Below are 24323 nucleotides of genomic sequence, written 5' to 3' on the forward strand. Positions count from 1 at the left end.
TCCTAATTAGAGATGGTAGTGGTTGTGTGTGGAAGGTATTGTTTGAGGAGCCTTGGTGAGTTCCTGCATTGCATCCTGTAAATGGTGTACACTGCTTCTACAGTACATCAGTAGTGCAGGGTGTGGATGTTTATGGATAGAACGGGCTGCTTTGTCCTGGATGTTGTTGAGCTTCTTAAATGTTGTTGCAGCTGCACTCATCCAGGCAAGTGGCATGTGTTCCATTACACTCCTGTGCCTTGTAGATTGTGGACAGGCTTAGGGGAATCAGGAGGTCAGTTTACTCGCTGCAGGATTCCTAGCCTCTGACCTGCTCTTGAGCCACAGTATTTGAATGGCTGGTCCAGTTTAGTTTCTGGTCATGATAACCCCCAGGATGTTGATATTGGGGGATTCCGCTTTGCTAACGCCATTGAATGTCAAAGAGCGATGGTTAGATCCTCTCTTCTTGGAGATGGACATTGCCTGGCACTGTGGCACGAATGTTACTTGTCAACCCAGGCCTGGATATTGTCCAAGTCTTGCTGCATTTGGATGTGGACTACTTCAGCATCTGAGTTGCAGATGGTGCTGAACATTGTGCAGTCATCAGGTAACATCTCCACCTGACCCAATGATGGAAGGAAGGTAATTGATAAAGCAGCTGAAGATGGTTGGCCTAGGATACGACCCTGAGGAACCCCTGCAGTGATGTCCTGGAGCTGAGATGACTGACATCGAACAATCACAACCATCTTCCTTTGTTCTAAGTATGAGTCCAACCAGCCGAGTTTCCCCACGGATTCCAATTGACTCCTGATGTGCAAGGGCTCCTTGTTGCCGTACTCGGTCGCATCGGCAGTCACTCTCCATCTCTGGTGTTCAGCTCTTTGTCCGTGTTTAAATCAAGTCTATGTTGAGATCAGGAGCTGAGTGGCTCTGGTGGAACCCAAACTGAGTGTCAGTGAGCAGGTTATGGTTAAGTAAGTGCTGCTTTATAGCACTATTGATCCGTTCCACCAAACTCATTCAGTTCTACAGCACGAAAAGGGGTCCTTTGGCCCATCGTGAGTGTGCTGGCATCAGACCTCTATATCTATTGGAGTCCCATTTTCCAGCACTTCTATGCTATGGCATTTCAAGTGCTCATCTATATGCTTAAACTTTTCAGAAATAGTGTCAAAGCTGGCCACATACAAGGGATGGTGTTGTTCCATGCATTTCCCTTGTAGCTGCCATGGGTGAAGATCATGTCGGTTGGAATCTGCATTATGATCCTGGACGAAGGTCTTGGCCAAAGGAAGAAGGTGCTTAACATGAGTCTTGCAATGACCTTCCCTGGTGGCCGACAGAGTAATTACTCTAGTTATTGCAGTCAGACTTGTTACCTTTCTTGAAGATGGCCATGATGGTGTCTGAGATCTCCTGACATATTCTCCTTTCAGATCAGGGAAATAGGGTCACATTTTTTGCTGCTTTATGTTTTAGTGCTTTGGCAGGGATTACATCTGCTCCTGGTGCCTTGTTCTTTAGTTGTCAGATGGCCATTTCTGTGTTATCCTTGGTCAGGGTTGTGCTGGGATAGTGGTACTGTGATGTGGAGTAGAGGACACTCATTGAAGACTGTGTGTCTGTTGGGGAGGTCTCGAAGTGCCGACAGTCTCTGTTTTTGATGAGCACCTTTCCATTCTTGGCCAGCAGTGGGGGGGGGCCTGGGGCCATAGGTGGTCTTGACCGCACTAAAGAAGCCTTGTGTGTAATGGTTGTTGGCTAACTGCTTTCTCCAATCATGTTCTTTGTCACGGGGTTTTTGATGAACCTCCGCCTTCTGTAGATCTGCTTTCTTACATTAGAGTTGGATTGTTATTTAAGGTTCAGAGAAGCCTTGTGCTTAATCTCTGGATCTCTTGGTCATTCTTATCAAACCAGTCTTGGTGATTCCTGATTGAGAGACTAAGCATCCCTTTGCAGGTGCTGATTGTTATACTGATTCCGCAGACAAATCCATCAAATCATGACAGTGTAGAAGGAGGACATTTGGCCCATCAGTCTGTACTGACCCTCTGAAAGAGCACCCTATTTTGGGCCCACTCCCCATAACCTAGTAACGCCATCTCACATTTGGACCCTGAGAGGAAATTTAGCATGGCCAATCCGCCTAACCTGCACATCTTTGGATTGTGGGAGGAAACTGGATCACCCAGAGAAAACACCTGCAGACACTGGGAGAACATGCAGACTCTGCACAGACAGTCACCCAAGGCTGGAATTGACCCGGGTCCCTGGCGCTGTGATGCAGCAGTGCTAACCACCCTGACTGATCATGCACCTGCCCCAATATTGTAGCTGTACTGGAACAGCTTGGCTAGAGGTGCAACAAGTTCTGGGGCACAAGTCTTCAGTACTATTGCTGGAATATTGTCAGGACCCACAGCGTTGCAGTATCCAGTGCCTTCAGCCAGCCATTTCTTGATGTGATGTGAAGTGAATTCAAATCCCTGAAGGCTGACATCTGTGCTGCGGGGACCACTGGAAAAGGCCGAGATGATCATTCGCCTGGCACTTTCGGCTAAAGATTGTTGTGAATACTTCGGCCGTATCTTTTGCACTGATGCACTGTGCTCCTCCGGCATTGAGGATGGGATAATTGTGGAGCTGCCTCCTGCGAGTTGTTTAATTGTCTCCCACCATTCACAGTTGGATGTGGCAGGACTGCAGAGCTTGGATTTGATCCGCTGGTTGTGGAATCACTTAGCTCTGTCTATCATTTGCTACTTAAGTAGTTTGGCAGGCAAGTAGTCCTGTGTTGCAGCTTCATCAGATTGAAGCCTCATTTTTAGGTCTGTCTGATGTTGCTCCTGGCATGCCATCCTGCACTGTTCAACAGGTTGATCCCCTTGGTGGGAATGGAAGAGTGGGGGTCTGCCGAGCTAGGAGGTCACAGATTGTGGTTGAGTACAATTCTGCTGCTGCTGATGGTGTACAGTGCCTCATGGTTGCCCAGTCTTGAGCTGCTGGATCTGTTCAAAATCCATCCCATTTAGCACAGTGGTAGTGCCACACAACACGATGCAAGGTATCCATTGTGAAGTTGGGCCATTTTCTACAAGGGAGCCTGTCAGTGGTCACTCCTACTGATACTGTCATGAACAGCTACATCTGATGCAGGCAGGTTGGTGTGTATGAAGTCAAGTATGTTTTTTTTTTTTGTTCCTCTTGGTTCAGCTGCCACAGACCTAGTCTTGCAATTATGTTCTTCAGGATTCAACCAGTTCGATCAGTAGTGGTGCTACTGAGTCACTCTTGGTGATGGCATTCAAGTCCCCCACCCAGAATACATTCTGTGCCTTTGCTACCCTCAGTGCTTCCTTCACGTGGTGTTCAACATGGAGCACTGATGCATCAGCTGAAGAGGTGTGGTATGTGATCAGCTAGAGGTTTCCTTGCCCATGTTTGACCTGCTGCCATGAGATTTCTCAAGGTATCGAATTGAAGTTGAGGACTCGTGGGGGGAATCTACCCCTCGTCTGTATGCCACCGTGCAGCCACCTTTGCTGGGTCCGCCTGCCGGTGCGACAGGACATATACCCAGAGCTGGCAGGCAGACAATGTTGTTTGATTAATCTGTGAGACCGCTCTCCTACACAAGCCCCCAGAAGTTAGTAAGGAGGACTTTGCAGAGACAGCAAAGCTTTGTTTGCCGTTGTCTTTTCCTATGTTGATGCTTTACCGTCCATCCAGTTGCATTCCTTTCATACAACTGTGTGGCTTGCGAGGCCATTTTGGAGGGCGCTTACAACCACATTGCTGAGAGTCTGGAGTCGCATGTAGGCCAGACCAGATGAGGATGGCAGATTTCCTTCCCTAAAAGGACATTGGTGAGCAGATGGGTTTTTACGATAATAAACAATGGTTTTCATGGTCATCGTTAGCCTTTTGATTCCAGATTTGATTTTCATTGAATTCCAATTCCCCCACCTGCTGTGGTGGGTTTCAAACCTGGGGGGTTGCCTGAGTGTTGGCAGCTGTGCCTTTAGTTTCCAAGGCCTTGACCTAAACTCTGGGATTTCCATACTAAATTTCTCCACCTTCTAACTCCCTCTCCTCATTTTCGGATTGTCGTATGAGCTCTACTTCTTTGGCCAGGTTTTTGGTTATGTGCCATAATACCTTTTTTGTGGCAGTGTCCAGTTTTGGTTGACTAGGCTCCTGTGAAGCACCATGGAAAATTTTACAGAGTTGAAAACCCTATAAAAAGGCATGGTGGTGCAGTGGTTAGCACTGTTGCCTCGTGGTGCTGAGGGCCCAGATTCAATCTGGCCCCAGGTCATTGTCTGTGTGGCGTTTGCACATTCTCCCCATGCCTGCATGGGTCTCGCTCCACAACCCAAAGATGTGCAGGGTAGGTGGATTGGCCATGCTAAATTGCCCCTTTAATTGGGAAAAATAGTAATTGGGTATTCATAAATTTGTTTTTTTTTAAACCTTATAGAAAAATGCATGCTATGGTATCTGGTCATGGCAGTTAAATCATTGTCTCATCTCTTGTCTGTCCCACACAGACCTGAGATATACAAAATTATGCAGCCTCCTTGGTAGCAAGCAGCCAATTGCATGATTGTAGAGCTTCCTTTTACTACCCGTATCCCAGGACAGGCTTTGGTAAAGCAGCCTATCTTTGCAATTGCCCTGCTCCTACTTCACTCTTCTTGCTGGATGATATGTTGAGCATGACAGCAGCAATATATAAACACACAGGAATCTACAATGATTTTGATTTTTAGCTTGGATTCCACTTTTGAAAACCCGATCTACACCATGCAAAATACCTTGCTGGCAGCCAGATTTGATCTCCTTTATTGGCATGGTGTGAAATGTTTTTATGCACATGTTTTGGCAGCTAACAGATGGATCAAGGGCTCATGCAGGCGAACTGCTCAACTTGCTCAGCAACTGTTTTTCCTCTTATTTCAAATTGGCATAAATGTATGAAAATACAAGCACACTCCATTCAAAAGTGCGAGAAGTCGGCGAAGAAAAGAATGGGAAGTAAAGAAAGAACACCTTTAAATTTTAAGAGATTGAAAAGGGAAACTATTGAGGTTTTTAGTCATGGTATCAAAACATTCAGTGGCACAGAGTGCTTGAATACAGCACATCGTGATAGGGTGTGTTGTCGCTGCCAAGATTCTTAGACCATAAGACATTGGATTGGATTGGATTTGTTTATTGTCACGTGTACCGAGGTACAGTGAAAAGTATTTTTCTGCAAGCAGCTCAACAGATCATTCAGTACATGGGAAGAAAAGGGAATTGAACAGAATTCAAGAAAATACATGAGAATACATAATAGGGCAACACAATATATACAATGTACTACATAAGCATTGGCATCGGATGAAGCAGACATGGGTGTAGTGTTAATGAGGACAGTCCATAAAAGGGTCATTTAGGAGTCTGGTGACAGTGGGGAAGAAGCTGTTTTTGAGTCTGTTCGTCCGTGTTCTCAGACTTCTGAATCTCCTGCCCGATGGAAGAAGTTGGAAAAGTGAGTAAGCCGGGTGGGAGGGATCCTTGATTATGCTGCCTGCTTTCCCCCGGCAGCGGGAGGTGTAGATGGAATCAATGGTTGGGAGGCAGGTTCGTGTGATGGACTGGGCGGTATTCACGACTCTCTGAAGTTCCTTGCGGTCCTGGGCTGAGCAGTTGCCATACCAGGCTGTGATGCAGCCCGAGAGGATGCTCTCTATAGTGCATCTGTAAAAGTTGGTAAGGGTTAATGTGGACATGCCAAATTTCCTTAGTTTCCTGAGGAAGTAAAGGCGCTGTTGTGCTTTCTTGGTGATAGCGTCGACATGAGTGGACCAGGATAGATTTTTGGTGATGTGCACCCCTAGGAATTTGAAACTGCTCACCATCTCTACCTCGGCTCCGTTGATGCTGACAGGGGTGTGTACAGTACTATGCTTCCTGAAGTCGATGACCAGCTCTTTAGTTTTGCTGGCATTAAGGGAGAGATTGTTATCGTTGCACCACTCCACTAAGTTCTCTATCTCCCTCCTGTATTCAGACTCGTCGTTGTTCGAGATCCGGCCCACTATGGTCGTATCGTCAGCAAACTTGTAGATGGAGTTGGAACCAAGTTTTGCCATGCAGTCGTGTGTGTACAGGGAGTAGAGTAGGGGGCTAAGTACGCAGCCTTGCGGGGCACCGGTGTTGAGGACTATTGTGGAGGAGGTGTTGGTGTTCATTCTTACTGACTGTGGTCTGTTGGTCAGAAAGTCAAGGATCCAGTTGCAGAGTGGAGAGCCAAGTCCTAGGTTTTGGAGCTTTGATATGAGCTTGGCTGGGATTATGGTGTTGAAGGCGGAGCTGTAGTCAATAAATAGGAGTCTGATGTAGGAGTCCTTGTTTTCGAGATGCTCTAGGGATGAGTGTAGGGCCAGGGAAATGGCATAGGAGCACAATTAGGCCACTCAGCTCATTAAGTCTGCTCCGCCATTCTATCATGGCTGATATGTTTCTCATCCCCATTCTCCTGCCTTCTCCCCATAACCCCTGATCCCCCTTATTAATCAAGAACCTATCTATCTCTGTCTCAAAGACACTGTGATTTGGCCTCCACAGCCTTCTGCGGCAAAGAGTTCCACAGATTCACCACCCTCTGGCTGAAGAAATTCCTCCTCATCTCTGTTTTAAAGGATCATCCCTTGTCTGAGATTGTGCCCTCTGGTTTTGGATTTTCCTACTAGTGGAAACATCCCCATCACACCCATTCTATCCAGGCCACGCAGTATCCTGTAAGTTTCAATAAGATCTCCCCTCATCCTTCGAAACTCCCAACAAGTACAGACCCAGAGTCCTCAACCGTTCCTCATACAACAAGCTCTTCATTCCAGGGATCATTCTTGTGAACCTCCTCTGTACCCTATCCAAGGCCAGCACATCCTTCCTTAGATACGGGGCCTAAGACTGCTCACAATACTCCAAATGGGGTCTGACCAGAGCCTGATACAGCCTCAGACGTACATCCCTGATCTTGTATTCTAGCCCTTTCGACATGCAATGAGTGTCGATCCTTGCCATGGCACTTTGGAGAAGTAATGAGCAGAAACCAAACATTTCCTCAGCAGAAGTGAGTCAGTGTCTGGCTGTTCTCTCCCACGTTCCTGGGGCTGGATTCTCTGTTATTGGGACTATGTCCTCATGCCGTCTTAAAGACTGGACTTTCACACCAGAAAAACTGTCATGAAAGGGCCATATATTCTTAGCCCTGCAGGGGCTAGCAGGGATCGGCATAAATCTAGCAGCTTTTGCTGCAGATACGAGCCCCCACACTTCCGGGTCGGAGGCCGCGCATGGTCAGGGCGGTGACCTCCAGCGGCTGCTCCATGGTGGACTCCGACCGCAGTGCTGGGCACTAAAAATAGACCCGCCCGATCGGCCGCGTGTCCGACCCTGACCGCCTGCCTGAACAACGCAAGGTCGTATATAAGGCCCCCACTGCCCTCCAATCAGCCTGCCCCCGACTCAGTCCACGGTCACCACGCTAGTTTCCTGACTGGCCGGACCATGAATGGCCATGCCGTCGGGACTTTGGTCAGTCAGGGGCAGAGAATGGCGGAGCGTGTCTCCATCAATTACTGCAGGTAGGTGCGGTGCAGCGGCTTTTCGGGCCCGGAGAATCGGAGAACTGGCACCGAGTCTGTGTGGGGAAATGGATTCTCCGCCCCAGCGCTGGCCGCGATTTAGGCATGGGGTACGGAGAATCCAGCCCCTTCTATCCGAGTGCGCCGAACAGGTTTCGGAATAGCTCCTGTCCCAGGGGATTTTCACAGTAACTTCATTGCAATGTAATGTAAACCTACTTGTGGCACTAATAAAGATTATTATTATTAATTGATTGGCATCGTGCAGGAACAAAGTGGAAGAAAAATAATAGAAGCATTTTCTTTTTTTTTAAATAAATTTAGAGTACCCAATTATTTTTTCCAATTAAGTGGCAATTTAGCGTGGCCGATCCACCTATCCTGCACATCTTTGGGTTGTGGGGGTGAAACCTACGCAAACACGGAGAGAATGTGTAGACTCCACACGGACAGTGACCTAGGGCCGGGATTCGAACCCGGGTCCTCAGCGCCGTAGGCAGCAATGCTAACCACTGTGCCACCATGCTGCCCTATAGAAGCATTTTCTGAGTGTCTTGTGAGCATTCAAAGTTTTCCTTGTGCTTCCACCAGAAGAAGTGGGATGCCTGTTATACATGGCTCACACTGTTAAAAATAAATCATGCTCTGTTTCAGATGTCCTGGCCCCACAGCTTTCATATTTGTACTGAAACTGCTTTTGATTTATTACACAGCACTAACTACTTTGGGGAATTAGGTTTTTTAAAACTTTGGAGCTAAATTTTTTAATGTAATCGTTCTGCTTGTGTATATATAAATGTGAAAGTTCTAGACCAAACTTGACCTATATGGAACACTTGGATGATAGATATTTATACCAGGTAAGAAAATGTAGTATTTGATCTATTTTAGGAGATGTCTGTTTCCTTCGCATAATCCATCTTATCTGTCATATACCCCAGGCTACAAATGCAGCTGTCTTGGGGAACACGTTACCTTGGTTGCAAGAATCTATTGGGGCCAAGCACACTGGAAATGGTGCAAATGGGAGTACACCTGGTAATGTGCTCACCATTCCTCCTGTACAGTACTGCATCATCTACATATATGGTGTGCAGAATTTCATCTTGTTTGCTACTTAATGCATTTTTGTAAAGGCAGATTAAACTTTTGTCTAGTGCGCGGAGGAAAAAGAGGCAAACGGGTACATTTGGTTAGAAAGTGCTAGCTTTAATTTAACTCCTGTTTTCTAGGCACAGAGGATGAGCAGGAGGCCATATCTGGTGGAAAGAATTTTTGCAGCTATTGAACAAAATATTACTGTGACAGATGGTTGCTTGCAATTTATCGCCGTGGACTTGCTAAGGAGCCAGGTGGTTTACAAAGAGGTGGTAAGTATTTAATCATTCAAATATCTAGGCTTGAGTTTATATGAGACAAGGAGAGGATTGTATTTCTAGAGCAATATATGGCACACTGACCAGAAACATTATGCCTCCCAGAATGTATTTTCTCCCTGTACATTAGTTGCCCATACCATGTTAAAGTACAAATTCTTGCTCTACTCTTGCTGAGGCTGCATCAGCCTGGCACACCGTTCTGTCCACTTTGTTCTCTTGAGCAATGAAGACTATATCTCATCATCCTCCCCTAAAGAGCGGGAGGATTAATTAGCTTAATGTAGTGGCTTCCATGTGGAAACTTTTCTGTCAGCAACATAAATCGATCGCTTCACATGTCTCGGGAGAATTTGACCTTGTGGCGCCAGGAAATAGCTGGATGTTAATGGTTAGTTAACTGCTGTAGCAAGTGGAGGGATCGCAATGTGTGTTTTCTGCACTTAAGTGGCAGTGTCTGATACTGAGGCTTTATTCTTTTTCAAACCTTACTACACCAGACGGTTGTCCAGGCAGAGCAAGTGACATCATTGATTAGCTGGGGGAGCTAGCCGATTCTGGAGTGGAATAATGATTTGGTTACTATAGTAACGTGGTTTACCAGCTCCTGATTCGTTCCCTTTGCACAGGGTTTTGCCAGTGAGATCTCGGCCCTCTTTGACAAGCTCTGGACATTTCTGGTTCAGTCTTTTTATGCAGTTCGTCACACGGAGGGCTGGAAGCTGATGAAACCTCAAGACCAGGAGCAAATACAAACAGGTTTGTAATACTCGAAAAATTAGGGGGTGGAGGAGGAGGGGCGGTTCTCATTGGGGGTTTTGTCACCTGCAAAATTGCTTTTGCCAGTAATCTGCGCGGCTGTCTTTGTTCTCCCAAGCAAGTGTAAAAATGTGGGCAGGCTTTGTGTGTGCACTGATTTTTAAAAATATATATAAATATGTTACAACCTTCACCCCAGAGAGGTGCACAGCAGATGTATGGGCAATTCACCAATACAATAATGGCCAGTTTTCTAAGATAGGATTGACATGCTGATTTTAAATAGCAAATATTATTTCACTGTCGGCTATAAAATTCATACATGGGGTCAGTCATACTGTAGCAAAGTGTGCCTGGGATTTACTGTATCTTCACCTAGCCGTGTGTGTTTTTTCAGTATTTTATGTTCTATTCAATTTGACTTGGTAGATAATTCAGAAGAGTGTTTTTGAATTTTTTTAATCATTCAATTAAAAAGGTTAGGAGAACCTTGAGCAGCGAATGCTGATGTGGTGTAATGTGCGTGGCTGGTGGTGATGGTGCGCATACATGATTTTGTCCTGCGCGACTGGGAGTCTTAATTTATTTTCCAGGTCCCTCTTATTAAGTCAGTTAAAAGTGTCCCCAAGGACCTGGATGGTTATTTAACAGTTATTAAACACCGACTTGCTGCAATTGGCGCCAGTATTTGTGGGAAGAGGTTTTAATTGCTTGGTAGGGTGAATATTGTTCTTTGTTGCAAGTGTGTTACTCAAGCGTGAATTAAACTGTTTCATGGATGTGAGGCTATGGAGTAAGAGTAGCTTGATGATCTATTTACCCTATGAAAGAGATTAGCAAATCAAAAACCATATTTTGCATAAAATCTATGTTACATTGAAGTGGTAAATGCTGGGGTTGACTAAGCCTGTTCATAGCCAGCTACAGGATTGTTATAAAGTGATTATGGCTTCCCATGAATGCAATCTCTAGTCCAACTTGACCATGTATATGCGGGAATTGCATTTTGATGGTCGTGTGCGACCTACCTCCAGGCGCCTATCCCACCCGGTTGTAGCTGTTTCACCCTATCTCCAGTTTAGCTAGAAGTGCAAAGTTTTCACCCTGACTCTGTTCAGCTGAACAGGCCAGGAAAATGTTACACGTAAATAGTTTTTATTTTTGTTTGATGTCGGCAAGAGCTCTCGGGACAGTCACCTCTCTGCTAATACTACATATAACAGGCATTTATGCTGCATGTTGAACAGCAAGGAGACAGCAGTGTATTCAATCTGTTGGATGCTGAATAAGTGAGTACCAGTTTTCAAGTTAAACATTGTCATTAAATTATTTTGTTCCAAAATGTACTTTGGTTATTCAAGGATTCATGGGAGTAATGTGACAGATTTGGTATCATGTGTATCCTGGGCTAAATTTTCACCTGTCCAATTGCTTCATTGGTTTCATTATGCAGAATTTCCAAAATAAATTAAACAGTAGCATGTTAAATGGATGCAATATACAAAATGTTTGCTATTTTACTTTTTTAAGTAGGGTCAGGAAATAATCATAATTTATTTTTAGTATCCCTTTGTACTTGTTTTTTGCATTAAGCTACCCCACCTCTTATATACTGTCCTCTGTCTGAGGATTGCAATGTCTGTGATGCCATGATATCACAATGGGGCAATTACAACAAGCAGGCTGCACAGAACTACCTAGGCCAATAAGGGGATTGAACTGTTGACGAGACCAATAAGGGGATTGAACCGTTGACATTATTAAGCACCGTACTTAACCATCTGAGCTATCTGGTTCTACTTCAAACACACATCACTGGTTGACATTTGGTTTAAATATTTGTATTAAATAATCATATTTTTGTTCTGCATATATCTTTGATATTAAATAGCAAGAAATAATGAACCTTCCCCTCTTTCCATACATTGTGTAACCCTGGGAGACCCATTTGAGGAAGATTTTCGCTCACGGGAAATCAGTTGCAACTGCTCTGCGATGTCCGTCCTTGTTACAATTATGGCAATTATCGCAGAACTGAAACAGATATAATTTTCAGTTACCCAGGAATCTATCTCAAATTGTTTCCATTGTTCAAAAGCAGTTGACTATTGGTGGCCAATGAGAAAGTGGTGGAAGAATTTGGAATGGTTGAGATGTGTATTCCAGCAAGCTGGCTGATGAGTAAGTGGCGTTTTTGAATTTAATGCTGATGGGGTATACCTGTGCAAATATAACTTTTCAACATAACATGGTTTATTAAAGTGTGAAATCACTCAATTTTTACTTTTAACACTGGATGCCATTCCTCCTGCATTCAAGAGTATCAAATGGACTGCTCCCAGGCCTCCTTAAATGTGACTCTTCAGCAGTTGCAAGTGCAACAGTGGCCCGTGCTGTCTCTCCCTCCCTTTTCCTCCACTAGCTTCTCGCTATGGTTGTAATTAGGAATGTGGTGGATCGGAGGAGCTGAAAAGAAAGACTCAATTATGTGAAAACTGTCTTTTCATTGTGGTGGCATGTAATGCCCACCAAAAAAACAACCTATCCTTTCCGATTTTAAAACACCAATTTATAATTCCTGGGACAAAGACATTGTAAAATAATTGCTACTGGGTAATTATTTAGAAGCAATCCAAGATATCACCATGAAATACAATTTGACGCTGTAATTACCAAGAATGTAAGGATGATAATTGAGGACAATTTACTTCTGTAGAAGATGTGTAATTGGCCACTTTTTGTCAGTGTATCTTTATTCACTGATGTGCAACAGAAGAGCTGGAATTAATTTGAAGCAAATCGCAGGATAAAACTCGAATAGGATTTCAGTTCACTTTTTTGAATGTTTGGTTTAGTGTGCAACTTTTCATTTTAAGAAGGCCCATTTACACAGTGCACTTGCCAAGAAATCAAATGCATTAATGGTCAAGGCCTAGACCAAGTCTGTAAAACAATTGCATTCAAATGATACCAAACACCACAAAGGAGTGGCTTAGTTATTTAAACACAATCCGAGGGCATGTTCTTAAAAATATTTTTGTTCAGATTTATATTCCATCTTGGCACAAATCACTTCTGGAGGGCTGTAAGAATTGTATTTTCCTGTTGTTTCTTCCGCCAGTGATATCATTTATATTACTTTCCCTTCTCTCATAGTCAGGTTTTGCTTTTGCACATTACCCATTCTATTGGTTATGCCTAATGGTGGCCTTACTGGATTGTAAAAGGGCTTAATTGATGGACGGTTTTAAGAAGGAATAGAGCAGAGGTACCCTGGTCCAATGTATGTTTTGCCAATATTGCCTAATTAAGTATCAAGTAAGGTTCTATCGTTTGGCTAATGAGATTTAGACAAGGAGCTTTGCAATACATTAGAGAAGTTGGGATTGTTGCTTTTAGAGCAGAGAAAGTGGAGTAATTTCATGCTCAAAATGATAAGAGGGTTTGGTCGAGTAAATGATTGAGAAACTGCTTCCGTTGGCAGAAGGGCTGATATCTAGAAAACTGATAAAAGAACCCAGGGTTCAGGACGGAGAATGTTTTAACCGAGTTATGATCGAGAATCCATTCCCTGAAAGGGTGGTGGAAGTGGATTCGACAGGAACTTTCAGAAGGGAATTGGATATTTACTTACAGAACGCCTGGGGCATGGGACTGCTAGATCGTTCTTTCAAAGAGCTGGCATGGCACAATGGGCTGAATGACCTCCTTCTGTGCTGTAAGGTTCTTGTATCAAACGCTGACCTTCGTAGTAAGAGCAATCCTGACAGGATGGAAGCTAGTCAAAGTGATCAAACTATACCTGGCATCTAAAGCTTTATTTTAGTCTGCTAATTCAAGTCCTATATAGCTCATGCAAAATTGGCCTGATTTTATTAATCACAATAATTGAGAGAAAAGTGGCCAATTATATTGGAAAATTATATTTGATCAACAACATTTTTAGATGTAGAAAACTTTGCCTGATGTTTTTTTTCTGAGACTATATCTGAACTTGACTTTGGAGGCAGATATAGGGGTCATACAACAGTGTACCTTCAGTTAAGATTTCTAATGTACTACATAAGATACTTTATGCTTCAAATTGTAAGAGTAGGTCTAGAAAGCTTGGTTGGGCTCAAAGTAATAAAAGGCACATTAAGAATTGATGTAGGAAATTCTTCACGAGGATTGATTACATATAGAATGGACTTCTGGAAAGACAATGGGGCAACGACCCAGTAATTGGTTACTACTCAGACATCAGGGTCATTTTGGGCTGCATAAATTCATATAGAACATATGACCTCTTTTCTCCTGTAATGATCCTGTGATGAGCTATGATCATTGCTTGATTAATATCTTACTAAAGGGAAGAAAGCAAATGAATTATGATTGCTAGGTTGTGCTGAAAGGAAGTATTTGAGTGGGGTGGACAAGAATCCCTACTGTTGGTACATCTTTTCCCGGAATACACAAGTAACCGGTTTCATGGTCTATGTACAGGTAATACCAAACTGTGAACTCTTGAGGAAGCAGCTAAAATGTTACAGGAAGAACTCACCAGGGTTTGCGCCTGAGCTGATCTTTAGCAAAAGATGTTCAGTTCCGGCAAATGCAAGAATACAACTTGCCAAGGGGAAAGTTAAAAAACCTTGGGGGGGGGGGGGATGTTTGGCTAGAGTGTTGTGAGTAACAAAATGCACTAGTTTTCTTGTCAAATCTGCTGTGTTCAAAGTCTTGAAGATGATGCTGCCACCTAATGGGCTCTCCAGGCAACAAGGCTGATCTGTTGTGTTAGTGATTTGGGGAATTAACATTGTACAGTTTTATTTTTCTTCCAAACATAAGGTACTCAGTCCGGTTGAAGAGGTGTCCAAAACACTATTTTTCAAGAGTTTACTTAATACATTTGTATAAAAACTGAATCAAAACTTAGATCAAAATAATGCATAAATTTATCAGACTACAGCAAAAAGTCTTTGAAACTTTACCATGAGGGAAAGGTAAAGGAAAATGCTTCAAATAAATAATTTCTACGGATGCTTCAAGATTTCTGGAAGGCTAGAATTCTCATAATAATCAGTCATACGATCACATTCTTAAGGAAATCCTTATCTATGGTGTAGCCCCTTATTTACTCTTCATGGTTCTAATTCTCAGCTGAGACCCCCCCCCCCCCCCACACCGATTCGCAAAAGGTGTCAATCACATAACAGGCAATTGGTTAATTAGACAATCAGTTACTCTAAATTAATTATTATTTCCCTGACATAGCGCAGTTCCCATGTATTCTATCTCACGGTCAAAGTCTTTGCATTATGTCTGGCCTGGCTGTACTATTGTTACTCGATTGTTGCAAATCTGCTGAATGTGCCTTCGTATCGCTTCTTTAAGTATACTTGTATAGTACCTCGTTTGAAACATTGTCAGTATCTATAGACCGTAATGGTCAGAGTTCAATAGTTCACTAATTTTTAAGTTGATCATACTTCTGCAGAATCAGTATTTTTTTAAAGAATCATTTTATTCTCCAATATCTGTTTAGTTGATTTCTTAAAGGACCCCATAATAATTAGTAAATGTAATAAACATGTAATCATGAAAGCATTGTTTTTGTTTACTTCCAAATGCATCAGATTAGGGGGAACTGGTATGGGCAAGATTTAGAAATTAATATTGCTTTACGTAAAGGGCAATCAACCTTGTGGAATGGGTTGTCCAAAGGAAGTTCCTGATTTAAAGGGAAAGTATTCTGGGGAGATACAAAAATAGTGAAATAGGCTAAAGGGCCTTCATCCAAATTGTTCTAATGTTGTAAAACTTCTTACTGTGCTCACCCCAGTCCAACGCCGGCATCTCCACATCACGTTCTTATGATGAGCAGTGGAGTAACCTCAGCTGTGTGGAAATCAGCCATAATCCTCCGTCTGCATGTTGATGGGAGACATCTCTCCGTTGCAATTTTGAAAAACATCGGTCTCCAATTGAGTTTTCAGAAAGGGTCTGTGAGAATTGCAGCTTCTTCTGTGACATATGCAGAGTATTTTAGGCTGTGCTGAAAACCTGATGAAGCGGAGAATTTGCCTGCTGGGTCTGGAAGCTTTTCAGATTAATGTTGAGAATCTAACTATATCGGGTTGACTGGTCACTCGCCTGCTTCTGCATGTGAAACACTGTTCTGGCATCCAGGAATTTATGGAGAGATTCACTCCGTATACACTGTGTCTGAGAAATTGTGGCAAAGCCGTCGAAAATAAGGTGACAATCATTTCTTGCCGTAATAGCTATGTCTATATTTGTTTCTTTGGAGGATTGTAGGAAAATTAAAATGTATGATTGTTGAGAAGTAATGTTTTTAAATAAAATAAAGTACAGTACCGTTTAACAATATACACTGTCAAAGCCAGTGGGTAGAGAAGCTCGGGCTGTCCTACAATCTATGCACCATTGTTAGTTTTCCAGTCCATGGAGTTTGATTCCAATTACATTAATAGCAGACTTTTTCATGGGCTGTTGCCATCACTAGCTAGACTAGCATTTATTACCCTTGAGAAGGCGATGGTGAGTTACCACCTTGAACGTCTGCAGTCCATGTGGAATAGGTACACCCCAGATGCCGTTAGGAAGGGGGTTCCAGGGTTTTGACCCAGGCACACTGAAGGAACGGCAGTCTAACTCTTAGTCAGGGTGTTGTGTGGCTTGGAGGAGAACTTGCAGATGTTGGTGTTCCAATGTACCTGCTTCCCTTGGTCCTTCTAGGCGGTAGAGGTCACTGGTTTGGAAGGTGCTGTTTAAGAAGCCTTGGTGAGTTGCTGCAGTACATCTTGTAGATGGTGCGTTGGTGGTGGAAGGACTGACTGTTCAAGGTGATAGATGGGATGCCATTTGATCCTGCTTTGTCCGGATGGTATCGAGCTTCTTGACTGTTGGAGCAGCACTCATCCAGGCAAGTGGAGAGTATTCCATCACACTCCTAACTTGTGCCTTGTAGATTGTGGACAGGCTTCATGGAGTTTGAAGATTAGTTCTTCACCATCGAATTTCCAGCCTTCTGACCTCGTAGCCACAGTATTTATATGGTCTAGTTTAGTTTCTGGTCATTGGTAACCCGTGGGATATTTAGCAGTGGTAATTACATTGACTGTCAAGGGAAGATGGTTAAATTATGGCATATTTCTAATCAGTGTACCCATATGTACTGCAGGGATCCTGTATCCCTGTGAAAACTGGGTTCTGGTGGCACAAATCCACTAACTAACTGCCTCATTAAATTAGGCAAATTCCAGTGAAAGAAAAATCATCCGTTCCTCCTTGGTCCTGTATTTGTTTCTGCTTGCTAATAGGCTAACCTACCAACCTTTATCTGTATAGTAAATGTTCAGCATCCCAGTTGCTCTGGTTTTTCATAGCTTTGTCAACTAGAGTTCTTTGCTATTAAAAGTATCCCATCTGTACTGATGGCCAAATAAGAACAGATGACTTCATTGTAACATTGCACAGTCTGATTTGCATAGTTTTGGTGGGTGAGGATTCATTAGGCAGATCCTAATAATAATCGCTTATTGTCACAAGTAGGCTTCAATGAAGTTACTTTGAAAAGCCCCTAGTCGCCACATTCCGGCGCCTGTTGGGGGATGCCGGTACGGGAATTGAATCCGCGCTGGTGGTATTGTTCTGCATTACAAGACATCTGTTTAGCCCACTGTGCTAAACCAACCCTTGTTGAAGATTAATGTACCCTTAGCAAAAATGGAGAAAAGATCAGCGAAGAAATATACAGCCAAATTGAAACTGCAAGTTGTTGCCGAAGCGGAACAAAGCAACAATGTTAAAGCTGGAAACCTGTTTGGTGTCGGAGAAAGCTGTGTCCGAAACTGGAGAAAGCAAAAAGAACAATTGATGGCAAGTCCTTCCTATAAATGCGCAAATCGCGGGTCGAAATGTCATTGGCCGCAGTTAGAAGATGAAGTCTCAAAGTGGGTGTCCGAAAATCAGGCAAATGGTTACATAATAACACGATCTAAAATAAGACTTTATGCTTTACGAGAAGCTAGAAATGTGGGCATTCGTGAGTTTACTGCAAGTCCCGGATGGTGTACGCGATTCATGAAAAGACATGACTTTGTGTTAAGAAGAAAAACAAAAATTGCACAGACTCCCAAAAGAATTAGAAGAAAAAGTGTTAAGTTTTCATAGATTTGTTATCAAACATCGCAAAGCTAACGGCTATAATTTATCGTGCATTGGAAACATGGATGAGACACCCGTGAATTTTGATATGCCATCAAACTCAACCGTTAATAAAGTCGGCGAAAAAAGTATCTTTATCAAAACTACAGGGCATGAAAAGACACATTTTACGGTTGTACTAACGTGTATGGCAGATGGGACGAAATTTCCTCCAATGGTCATCTTCAAACGGAAATTAATGCCCAAGCTAAAATTTCCAAGTGGTATCATTGTCCATGTCCATGAAAAAGGTTGGATGAACGATAATGGCTGCATGATTTGGCTGAAGAGAGTTTGGGAATCAAGAGCAGGTGGTTTACTGCGCCAAAAAAGTTTACTTGTCTGGGATATGTTTAGGTCACATCGAGTGGATGCCGTTGTGAAAGCTGTTCGCAAAGCGAACACCGATATAGCGATCGTTCCAGCTGGCTTGACTAGCGTCGTTCAGCCACTTGACGTATCCATCAATAAGCCATTTAAAGACAATCTAAGGAAGAAATGGAATGACTGGATGATGGAAGGAGAGAAATCATTTACGAAGGGAGGGAATGTGAAGGCTCCGGATTTGGCTCTATTGTGCTTGTGGGTAAAAGAGGCATGGGCTGGGATAGATGGCGATTTGATCGTTAAAGCATTTCAAAAATGTGGAATAGCAAATGATTTGGATGGAAGTGAAGATGATGCTTTATTCGAAGATGTAGGAGAAGAGGATGAAAATATTGAAGACCTGGAAGATGATCAGCATGACGACTGCCTCGATGACGAAGAATTCCAAGCTTTATTTGACGATGACGATGACAATGAAAGCGAATTCGAAGGATTTTAGTTCACCTGCATTCGTTTGTTTTAATGTTTTTACATTTTAATAAATGTTAAATAACCAATGTTTTCCTGTTTCATATATCATTATGTTCAAAAATAAATACCTGTATAACAGTTTCATTAACTACTGGATGCTATGTGACTTATCTTGGCCAGCATTTCACACCGCGATTTTTGTACCTCGCGTATCATGTGACCCCTGAAATTGAGGTTTAAAATTAGGTGCTCAAAAGTCGCATGTTACGCGAGTATATACGGTATTTGTTTATTTAAAGAACCTAATTGATGAGTAGACCTTGCATGTTTTGAATTGACAGATGGCATTGGGAAACCTCGGTGTTCCAGGACTGCAACTTTGGAGATTGAAGAATTAAAGTCCTGTTGGGATTAGACCAAATTTTATTACATTTCTACAAATTAATAAATGACTCCTCTTAATCCCTACACTCCATCTAACGACCTGGAGACTTTGAATATGATGGGAAGATTTATAGGAATTGCAAGATGATAAAAGAGCCAAGGGACATCGAGTTCATTTTGCTACAACCTGCATGTACAATGGTAGCTGCATGTACAATGTTAGAGCTGGTGACTAATCATGGCGGTTGACCTCCCTCAATTGGTTTACAGTAGCTCCAGCTAGATATGATGAGGAAAATCAGAAGGGTGGAGAGCATTGAGGGCAAGACCAATGATACCTGTTTCTCCCAAACATACTGCACATACCACATGTTGCGTCTGTCTCAAAATACTCTGTACTAAAAATCTTAGGATGGATTCTCCGTTAAGTGCCGGCTCAAACAGACCATTCCTGGGCATTTTACCACCCGCAAATTGGCGCCAGTGAAAGGGGCTAGCAGCAGCGCCAGTGAAACCCCCAGCTCCCATGCCAAAAACGGCTGGAGAATGGCTGAGTCCCTGGCTGCACATGCGCACAGCAGCACCTGAAGTGGTCACGCCGTACAACATGGCGCCAGCTGTGCGCGGACTTGGCCCGCCATCTGCGACCCCACAGGCCCCCCCCTCTCCCCCCCCCCCTGGCCAACCCCCACCAGTCCCCCCGGCCCTCACGGAAGCCCCTCCAGCCAGCAGCACAGAACCAGAGTATGGCAGCGCTGGACACAGTCCGTAGCCACAACGCTGGGTTCTTGACTGCTGAGACCACACTTCCCCCACACGGTCGGGAACACGGTCCATCGGGGCAGAGAATTGCATGGGGGGGCGGGGTGGGGCCTGCGATGATGTGCCAATGCTGTTGCAACGCCACGTGATATGATTATGCCACTTCCGGGTGGGCGAAGCGTGGCTGACGGGCGTCAAACTGCCACCGGCCCCGATTTGGGTGTCGGAGTGGATTCTCTGCCCGATTGCCGATTACGATATCTGCGTTTGGGCAACGGAGAAACCCTCCCCTTATCTTTGCACTGAGTCTTGATTTTGTTTCCAATTCGATGACTGATTTACTATACCATATTTTCCTTATCAGTATGTTGGCAACCCAGTCCAGACTGAGACACTCTAAGAGGGGATGCATTTTACTTATGAGCAGATTGCCAAATGTATGTTGCTCACTCTATCTCTTTTGAAAGGGTTTTCCAGCTGCATGAACAGAATCTAAAGCCTGTTCGATTTCTCCCTTGTTCCTGGTGATGCAGGCACCAAGACACTTGTAAATATTGAATTATGTCCAGAATACTGGACAATACTAGGGGCTTTTCACAGTAACTTCATTGAAGCCTACTTGTGACAAGCTATTGCTATTTTTATTATTTTATTGTTATTTTATTGGTGGTGTTATTTTATTGGTGGTGTTAGTATTACTTTCAGTTGCTTCCTTGTTAAGCCCTGATGGTATCTCTGCAATAAGGACTAGAAAGCAAGTCTTGACTTCTTCAACTTCGATTTTGTGTTCTATGATCACTCTCCTTCCAACTCCGCAGTGCCTCCTGTATCCCTTTAATGTCAGTCTATTCAACAATTAAAGTTCCAAATCTAGTTTAAACACTGGAGAACATGAACACTTTCCCAACAGTTTTTGCTCAAGAGAAAAGCAAGTGTTTTGTGTAATTGTTTAACCTTTCACTGCTGCTTTTCAACCATCTGACAAAGTATTTATATCAACTTTAGAAGCCTGAATATTCTGTTACTAGTGCCAATGAATACCTAGAGCGTGATTCAGAAGCCTTGTTGCGCCCAACTTGGTGTTGGGACAAGGCCGTTTCTCGCGAGGTTCGTCAAGGCTCGAAACGCCTTGAGAGATTCAACAGAATCTAGTGTCGCGATCTGAAATTCTCCCTCGCTGGGTGAGATCCAGGCATGCATATTTAAATAAGCCATTAGGTGCATTTAAATATGTACAGTCCCAATTCACTGGGGCCCGGAATTCACCGGCGTCCCCTGCGAGGCCTCAACCAGACACCTTTTGGTACTGGTTCACCCGGTCGTGATGGCACTTTGGGTGGGGGGGAACTCACTGGGAAGGTGATGCCCCTGGGTATTCAGGGACAGAAGGGTGACAGTGGCAGGGGCACTGCCAGGGTGCCCATGCCAGCGTCTGGCCCAGGGTGGCCTTGCCAAAGGAGGTGAGAGGGTCTTGAGAACTCTAAAGAGAAGTTGGATGAAGTGGGGGAGGGTCCAGAGGGGGTCAAAAGATCTGGACTGCCTTTAAAAATGGGGCCCAGATCCATGACTAAAAACTTGAGGGTGGGCTTTGCCAAGGCCAAAAAAAAGTGCTCTTGCATAGCCTGGTCTCTCTTGACACTAGGCTCCGAGAAACACCCCGGCAAACATGCCATTCAGCGGACTTAACTCTGGTCCGCTGTGTTGCACCCTGATCTTTATTTAAGTTCCTGAAAGTAGCAGATTCACACTGTTGCACTTAATTTTGTTCCATTTCTACTTGAGACATTTTGAACCATTTACGTTTGTGCTGTAAATGTTATGTCTGTGTCGTATATATTCTCTACAGGCAGTACATCAATCAATCCATTGAATTTGTTCTATTATCCAAGCCAAGTTTTGCAACAAATAGGTGAATTTTGCTTGGCAACATTTATGATGGTGCTGGGAATGGGAGATCACTTTATATCTTGGCAATCCAGTGTGTTGCTTACTAATTCCTCTCCTCTTTTCAGTTGCTCTCGACAAAGGCGATGATCGAAAGCTCAGCAAAAGACCAACCTTGACTAGTTCACAGGTAAGATGTCAACTTAATAATTTATCAACAATGTCACTGTTATTTTCTTGTATATTTTACATATTCAATTTCCAAACTGGATATGTAAGCAGGATTAATTTTAGAACTGTGCTGTAAATTCAAAAGTGACAAATATTTCCTCATGCTAGTTTTAAAATGATCAACTTGTAAGGAGCACATTACTTGTAAATTTGTTGTTCTTGCGGAAAATTATACTTTAACCTCACATCTCTTAACAGCACAAGAAACGTCTTCTGCTTGATCTTTTTCCGTTTGATGTGGCGGAGCAAGTGTGCAGAAAGGAGAAGCTGTTGTCGACAAACGTAATTGTATCCAATTGTCAATTAACTGCTACTTCAAGAATGAAGTCTGAAAGTTCAGTGCACACAGCAAATGGACGACTGTCAGCTGGTGCTTTGAGGAAAGGTGAAGCAAAGGGCAAGGACGTTAAAAAAGCAAATGACAAAACGCCAAAATTTGGGAAAGCAAATGAAAAAAGCACCCTGACAAAGTTGAACACTCCTGCAAGAACTAGGCTCGAGGCCAAGGCAAAAGGCGAGAGCACAGTCAGCAAAGTGAAAGTGTGCTCGGACGGTCTGGGGTCTACACTAAGCAGCAGGGAGGTGTGCAGGCAGGATGGAAAAGCAAATACTGGTGCACGACCCAAAGCGACTCTCGGTTCTTCCAGCGTGCAGGCAAAACTAGGAAAGCCGGCAAAGAAATCGGTTCAGCCACAACCGGAGGTGTCACCAGCAGAGAGAAATGGAAACCAGTGCATTTCTGACGAGCCTGAACTTTCAAACAAGGATGCTGCTGTGGGCACGAGTGGTCGTTGCGATGGATCACATCCGAGGAATGCAGTCGAAGTAAACAGTCGCAGCAAAAAAATGCTATTTGTCAATAGTCCTGTTGAAAGCGCTGCACAAGAGATGGCAAAAAGCCCAATTAGCCAGAAATCTGCAGGTTCGTTGTTTACATAATAAATTATTACTTCCATCCTCCCCATTTCTCCTTTTCCACATGTATGCTGCTAGGCTTCAGGATGATGAGAATGTCCTAAAGTATGAGCTGCACCTTAGCTGTTATGTTGGCTTCAGCCAGTGAAAATGAGCGGAACAGTAGCACAGTGATTAGCACTGTTGCCTCACAGCGCCAGGGTCCCAGGTTCGATTCCCGGCTTCGGTCACTGTCTGTGTGGAGTCTGCACATCCTCCCCATGTCTGCGTGGGTTTCCTCCGGGTGTGCCGGTTTCGTCCCACAGTCTAAAGATGTGCAGGTTAGGTGGATTGGCTATGCTAAATTGCCCTTAGTGTCCAAAAAAAATGGTTCGGTGGGGTTACTGGGTTATGGGGATGGGGTGGAGGTGTGGGCTTACGTAGGGTGCTCCTTCCAAGGCCCGGTGCAGACTCGATGGGCCGAATGGCCTCCTGAATTCTATGAAAAGTATTTGGGCAAGGCATGCTTGGTGTACATTTGCTTTATTTCTATTATTTCCTTTGCCCCCCCCTCCTCCCCCACAAACCCAAACTAAATCTTTCTCTCTCTCTCGTATGCTTGCTCCAATGACCAGAGTGCTGTGTCAAATTAAGCTTATTTCATTGTGAGCTGAGATTTCAACTTTAATCCCTCCAGTATGGGATCTAAGGCCTCCATTATTTTTAAATCCTTTTACAAGGACTAGGATAAAAGCGCTCAAATTACTCAAGGTAATTGCACTGTTCTAATTTGAAACCTCTGCGACAGCTCCAGATGAATCAGCCAAGTCAATTAGCTTGTAAGATTCTCCCTGCCTTCCCCTTTCTTTCCTCATCACACACACCCTGTTCCATCTTTGTCAGCCTCCTCTTCTAGTTTCATATCTTCAGACCTGTGTTGCGCAGTTGCACATTTAAATATAACTTTTTTTTTACTCCTTTGCAGTTAGTAGACCAGCAAGTGTCATCAAAATGACAAAGACGGCTGCTGCAGCAATGAAAACTAGTAGACCTTTTTCTAATAGGTGAGCAATGACTTAGATTTGTGAATGCAAGTCGCTACTTAAAATTTCATTCCTTCCTCTCTCTCTCTCTTTTTCTCTCTCTCTCTCCCTGAATTGATGTGATCTTAAGTCAATTTGAAGTTGCTGCTGTGAGGAATGTTGCATGAGGTAATATTGCAATATTAGGAATCCAAGCAGTTTGAAACGTAGCATGTTACATTACAGGAACAGGCCATCAAATATGCATTGGTTAACCATATTTGAAAAGAACAAAGAAAAGTACAGCACAGGAACAGGCCCTTCGGACCTCCAAGCCCGTGTCGACCACGCTGCCTGGCTAAACTACAATCTCC

General features: G+C 43.7%; 1 protein-coding gene across 2 annotated transcripts in view; it reads left to right on the forward strand.

Annotated features, from left to right (window-relative positions):
* The window catches only part of btbd8 (BTB domain containing 8), a 116168-nt gene that overhangs the window by 77598 nt on the left and 14247 nt on the right, over nt 1–24323 (forward strand). For both annotated transcript variants that reach the window (XM_038793817.1, XM_038793818.1), the window contains 5 exons: nt 8861–8998; nt 9634–9763; nt 21931–21992; nt 22232–22955; nt 23913–23991. In XM_038793817.1, coding sequence (XP_038649745.1) covers nt 8861–8998; nt 9634–9763; nt 21931–21992; nt 22232–22955; nt 23913–23991 — 1133 coding nt within the window. The remainder of the gene's footprint in view (nt 1–8860; nt 8999–9633; nt 9764–21930; nt 21993–22231; nt 22956–23912; nt 23992–24323) is intronic.

The sequence above is a fragment of the Scyliorhinus canicula genome, chromosome 4, assembly GCF_902713615.1.
Source record: "Scyliorhinus canicula chromosome 4, sScyCan1.1, whole genome shotgun sequence".
NCBI classification, from domain to species: Eukaryota; Metazoa; Chordata; class Chondrichthyes; order Carcharhiniformes; family Scyliorhinidae; genus Scyliorhinus; species Scyliorhinus canicula.